This window comes from Papaver somniferum, chromosome 5 (assembly GCF_003573695.1).
Source record: "Papaver somniferum cultivar HN1 chromosome 5, ASM357369v1, whole genome shotgun sequence".
In the NCBI taxonomy this organism is placed as follows: domain Eukaryota; kingdom Viridiplantae; phylum Streptophyta; class Magnoliopsida; order Ranunculales; family Papaveraceae; genus Papaver; species Papaver somniferum.
In genome coordinates, this window is record NC_039362.1 from 6,653,116 (window position 1) to 6,659,281 (window position 6,166).

The 6,166-nt window shown below is 34.7% G+C and overlaps 1 protein-coding gene across 1 annotated transcript; it reads left to right on the forward strand.

Annotated features, from left to right (window-relative positions):
• Positions 1 to 273: 273 nt before the first annotated feature.
• Positions 274 to 819, forward strand: LOC113278697. The gene has a single exon (XM_026527463.1). It carries the CDS (start codon positions 274 to 276, stop codon positions 817 to 819), a length of 546 nt encoding a protein of 181 aa, XP_026383248.1.
• The last annotated feature ends 5,347 nt before the right edge of the window (positions 820 to 6,166 follow it).

Consider the following 6,166-nt stretch of genomic DNA (forward strand, 5'->3'; position numbering starts at 1 on the left):
GATTCTTCCCAAGCCATGACGCTAAAAGAGATTAATTTCTGGTTTCAATTATTTAGGTTATTTCGATTCTGGCTCAGATGCCATGAAACGACAAGATAGAGAATGATGGAAGTTTTTCTTATTATGAAAAGCTTGAAGATACAAATCATCTTCTCTGTCAATAAATAGAGAGGAATCCCAAAATAGATTTACACCAAATAAAATCTTTACTAACTAACATATTTCCTAACTATATATACAGTATAATATATATGTGTATCTCCCATGTAATATATGTGTATCTCCCAATACATGTTCAATGATAGGAGAACGGTAACCGTCAACTCGTTAACTTGTGTCACTAAATATGCTGAAAAGTTGATTAGGGAAGCCGATGAAGTCTCTAAATCTCATTACGTGCTGCAACCAGAACAGTCAGCATATGAGGTTCAGGATAGCAACAATCTTAAGTACCGGGTAGATCTTTCAGAGAACAGTTGGTCGTGTTTGTTTTGGCAGAAGGTAGGGATCCCGTGTTCCCATGCACTTGCCACAATTAAGAAAACACACGAAGGTGTACCTTATTCTGAGTTTTGCAAGGCCTATTATTCGATCCAAGGTTATCGAATGGCTTATGCAGATACTATAAACCTCGTCTTAGTTGATAAACCAGTCAACACTATCCTAGCAATTAAAAGGGGAGGATCGGGTAATACTTCTGAAGCCAGGAGAAAGAAATCAAAGGCATCGACAGAGACACGTGTCATACATTGTTCATTATGTAAGAAATCAGGACATACAAAGAATCTTGTAAAAGCCTTCTTTCCTGAGCAAATTTAGATTGATACTGGTTAAGCACCGGGTCTGGTGTGAAATGTTGATCGCTGATTTCCGTTGTGGAGGGATTCCGAGTGACGGAGCCAGGGCTTCTTTGTTGTGGGGTCAAACACAATTTGTTTGACGTCTACTGAATTATTTTTCTAAGCTATATTTAAATTACAGTTCTATGTAACACTAATATCCCCACTAACTAAATAAACTTGCGGCAACTACAATGTTACCAATTGGCTAGGCGGTCGAAGGCCGTGATAATTTTTTTCTAAAACGAACCGCAATACCAGCGGACAATTGTTGCAGAGAGAATACTCCATAGATAGAATAACAAATATTATTATGAACAAACTTATAATAACAAACAGAAAAAAAAAAGTTTATATTGATGAGAAAAAAAAAGTTATTAACTTTAAACAATATTTAAGCGTTAAGTGCAATGACACTGGTCTAAGTCCTATATGTTCAATGCAGAACTGCAGACATATAAACATTTCGTAGATGGTATGTATAGTCCTAATTGCAAACTTGATTTACCTACTTACCTAAATAAATCACTACTGGTACATTACGACTTTAATTCAACCCACTTTTTCGAAAGAGAAGTTTATGTTAAAGAGAAAAAACAAAACCAAGGTTCAAACCAAGGTTAATACAAAGAGAATTAAATATACATTAGAGCTTCCAAATTACTCCAAATTAAACTATCAATTGCTTAGACCATAAGACTATCAATTGCTTAATCAAGTCGATTATCTCTTGCACACACTTATGCCTACCTCAAAAAATCTTTACATTCTTTTCCTTCCACAAAGCCCAACAAATCGAATAGTGTAAGATTTGTCAAACTTCTCCTCCTTTACCACGCAACACATTGGTAGACCAAACTTCAAATAATTGGAGTAATGTACTTGGCAAAGGATAAGCAACTCTGAAGGCTAAAGGAAATATTTCTGAATCTCAAAAGAAAACGAGCAGTGAATAAATAAATGGTTTGCAGATTCCGTAACATCATTGCATAAAACACACTGCTCACTTTCTATATCAACATCACGATGATGCAACATATCTTTGGTTGGAAGAGAATTATGAAAAGTTGCCCATAAAATAAAACTAACCTTGTTAGGAATATGAGCTTTTCAAAGAAATTTGTTGAAAAGTTTCCCATAAATAAAACACACACCATTTTCCTCCTTCCTTCAACCGAACCCCACAGAAAGTTATGCAAAATTTTAACCATTCTCTTTTCCACACTCACCGGTAAATGAAAAAGAGAAAGATAATTAATAAATAAACTTGCAAGAAAACTCTTGATAAGAATTACCCTACCACCTTTATTAAGTTACCTTTTCTTCCACGACGCCAACTTTTATTCCATTCTGAGGAAGACATGATCCCAAACAGAAGTGTTACGCCAGTGGTCTCCAATTGGCATACCAAGGTAAACGAAAGGAAGCTTTTCTGTCTTACAACCTAGTTCTCGAGCCAGATAATCAATTACCCCATCGACTCCAACACTGATCATGGTACTCTTCTCTAAGTTCAGTTTCAACCCCGTGATGGTTTCAAAAACATCCAAAATAATGAATAAGTGATCGCTGTCGTATGCGTCAAAAATAAATTACTTTCTCACTACTCAAAATATATAATATAGCAAGGGAAAGAAAGGATGTTCCCACAGAGAGGTCTTGAGTTGTCAATATGTTTCGATTTCCTATCTAAAACAATGGGGGATTTTTTATTTTTATAAATTAAAACAAATACAAAAGCAAATAATGAAATAAACAAGCAAATCAATAAGATGAATATTTTTTTGGTGTTCACTTAGTTAAAAATGGAGAATATTTTGTGGAGGTTCAGTATTAATGTATTCCATACTACTCCGAACCTCAAAACAGGATGCTGAATGGTTGACATTACTTGTATGCATCAAATGAAACTTGTCGCAACTATTTGATTGCGATAGATCCAACAACTATCATTTGAGGTAGACAACATCTTTTGAGTTTCTTGTTAATACAAGCATCATTGCAGCTGGTCTAATTACAGACAAAGACCCTATTAGTCAAAGATGAAATAGGGTTATGGCAAAATTTTCCTAATTTTTAGCAAATCGATTAACAACCTCTTATTAAACACAAAATTTTCTCTTTCGTAAAATCTTGCCATAAACCAGTATCATCTTGACTAGTAAGGCATTCGTCCAGCCGCAAACTTGGAACAATAGAATTCTTTTAGAGGTTGAAAAAAATCTTAGATATAGAGAGAACTTGATGGTATGACAAAATGTTAGCACAAGGTGGTTCCTTTATATAATAATAGCATTCCAACTTAATTCGCATGATATAACCACTACCCATAACCCATCATATGAGCTAGCTACTTACTTATCAGGTTTTCGCGTAGTGGTTATATCATGCAAAGTAAGTTGCAATTGTTATTATAGAAAAGGACAACCTTGTGCTGACAATTTTCCATAAAACAAAATCCTCGCTAAGCTTTTTCTCTAAATTTTTTTCTAATCTCTAAAGAATACATGATCCAATCTTCCTTTTTCAAGACTCTCCTAATTTTGGGAGTCTTTCCTAAGTTACAACTCTTGCCAAAATAATTTAATAATTAATTAATTTAGAAAATATTGTATTTATGTGAATAAATCACAATTTATATTAGGAAGGAATCACAAACACTTTAATATGGAAATCAAATATGTTCGGAATAATAGCTATCTTGCCTAGATAAGGAAACATCAAAAACTTGACCGAAAATGGCTTCTAATCACGTAATTGGGCTCAAGTCCGTGAACCGTTACAAACGGTTCGTGGATTGTTTCCTACTAACGAACTGTAACAATTATGGCAACACTTATAATTGTTACTTTAATAAATCACTCATAACTTTATCGTTATAACTCGGAATTGAGTGTTCTTGGATCGTTGAATTCGTAAGCTCATTCACTATAACATGAGAACATTTCCATGGATAAAGGTTATTGTCACAAAAGTCGTGGCTCAAATAACCTCGAGTATATATACGTAAATGCACATTTACCGTCATAGGAATTGTTCCATAGAATGAGCATTTGTTTCGACAGATTAGAAAGGTATAATTGAACAAGAATCCAAATGAAATCAGTTACCACATAACTTTGTTGATGAAGTCCTTGTTGATGTCTTCTTGTAGTCTTCAAACTTCATCTGTCAAGAATAGCTTCGATTCTACTTCTTAAACTTAATATAGCCTGAAACTATCTTTAGTATACTAAATCAAGAATGCATTTTGTCAACTAAAATTGACAACTAACTTGACATACCAACGCTAGTGGGTTCAACCGAGTAACGCTCTAACAGTGGTGACCTTAACACCCTGTATATTGTTTATGTTTTCTGCGTCAATAAACATTTTAGATAGCACATCCATACATATTATAAACAAGTAAGGGTACAGGGGTCTCCCTGTCTAAGACCCCTTGTAGAATAGTATACCTCACCAGGTGAACCATTTAGAAAAATGGATGTAGATACCGTAGAAACACATTGTTCAAGAAGTTTACACTAATGATCATGAAAATCAAGTTTTTTCAAGACAAAAATTAAGAATTTCCATTTAATCATATCAAATGCCTTAGACATGTCAAGTTTAATGGCCATTAACCCTGATTCAGTTGTATGTTTCCTCATTGTATCAATAAGTTCGTGAGCTATAACAATATTATCTGTTATTTGCCTAGAAGAGAGAAAAGATACTTGATAAGGGCTAATGAACTTATGTATTACAGTTTTAAGTTTTCTAGCTAGGAGTTTAGAGATTATCTTATAACTCACATTTCTCAGACTTATAGGCCTAAAATCTATAGGGGTTTTAGGTGCATTATTTTTAGGGATAAGAGACACAAAGTTGTGATTCATTTGTTTGAGAAAATAGCCAGAATGGAAAAAACTTTTAACCATAACAATAGTATGATTACCCACAGTATCCCACATTCACTAATATGATCTAGGAGGATATCCATCAGGGGTTGGACTAATCCATGGCTGCATTTGTCAGACAATAGACTTGATCTCTTCATCAGAAGGATGATGGATGAGGAAATCATTTTACTCAGCAGTAATACATGGCTCTGGAACTTCAATAAAACTACTATCATTGGGAGGATTAGTAGTTCTACTCATCTTACTAAAATGATCTCTTAGTTCATTATCTATAATGTTTAGCTAATACCAACTACCAACCCAACTATAACGGGTTTTTATTTTCATAACCAACCCCGCACCCACAAATATCGGGCGGGTTTTTGACCCGCCCGCTACGGGTCGGTCGGGTTCGGGTTAAAAACCTCTTCAGATTGTAGTTCAATATTTTCTGCAAGTTTTTCATCTGTAGTGTTTAAACATACTTCTTACTTAAGTTGTTAATTACTTAAAAAATCAAACCATAAACATAAGTCTTCATTGTTAAGCTTAAACTAGTACTACGTGTTGATTTTCATTGTTGTCGATTGTTGGTCAAAATTTGAAGTAATTGTTGTTGTTGTCATATGTGAAGAAGAAGAACTGAGGAGGAAGAAGAAGAATTGAGGAGGCCGAACAGAGAGGAAGAGACTATAAAGTGGAGAGAAAGAGGGTTATCTTATCTACTAATACCACTAGGGTTTCAATAACGGACGACTAGGATTAGTCTTATCAATATTTAGCGGGTTTTTTGGGCGGATTTTAGCTAATGCCAACTACCAACCAAACTATAGCGGGTTTTTATTTTCATAACCAACCCCGCAGCCACAACGGGCAGATTCGGATTAAAAACTCACGGGTTTAACGGGTACAGGCGGGTTCGGGCAAGTTGGGCGAGTCTTGTGCAGCTCTAATCAAACATCAATACATTTTCTTTAGCTTTTTGCATATAATAGTCTCGTGCCACATTATACCAGTATTTCAAGGATTCCTCTAAGCTAGGTTGATACTAGAAGGATCAAGCATGTTACTGGAAACATCATCTATTTGTTTCTGGATATCATTTATGTGGGTTCCAAAATTTCAAAAGAATTCAGGTTTCATTGCTTAAGTGCCAATTTAACAGTATGGAAGCATCTAGTGTGTTTATAAGCTTTTGACCCATGCTCATTAATTTTCCAGTTGTCAGCAATTACATCTTAACTGTTGTTATTATTATACAAACACCTATTAATCCTTAGAGGTCTTTTAGTAGTATTTTCCTCCCTATATGTAACAAGTAATATTGGTGCATAGTCACTGGATACACTAATCAGGTGATAAATTATGGCATTAGGAAAAAATTCAAGCTAGGCGGAATTAACTAGAGACGTATCTAGTCTTTCTATAATCGGAAACTCTCCACT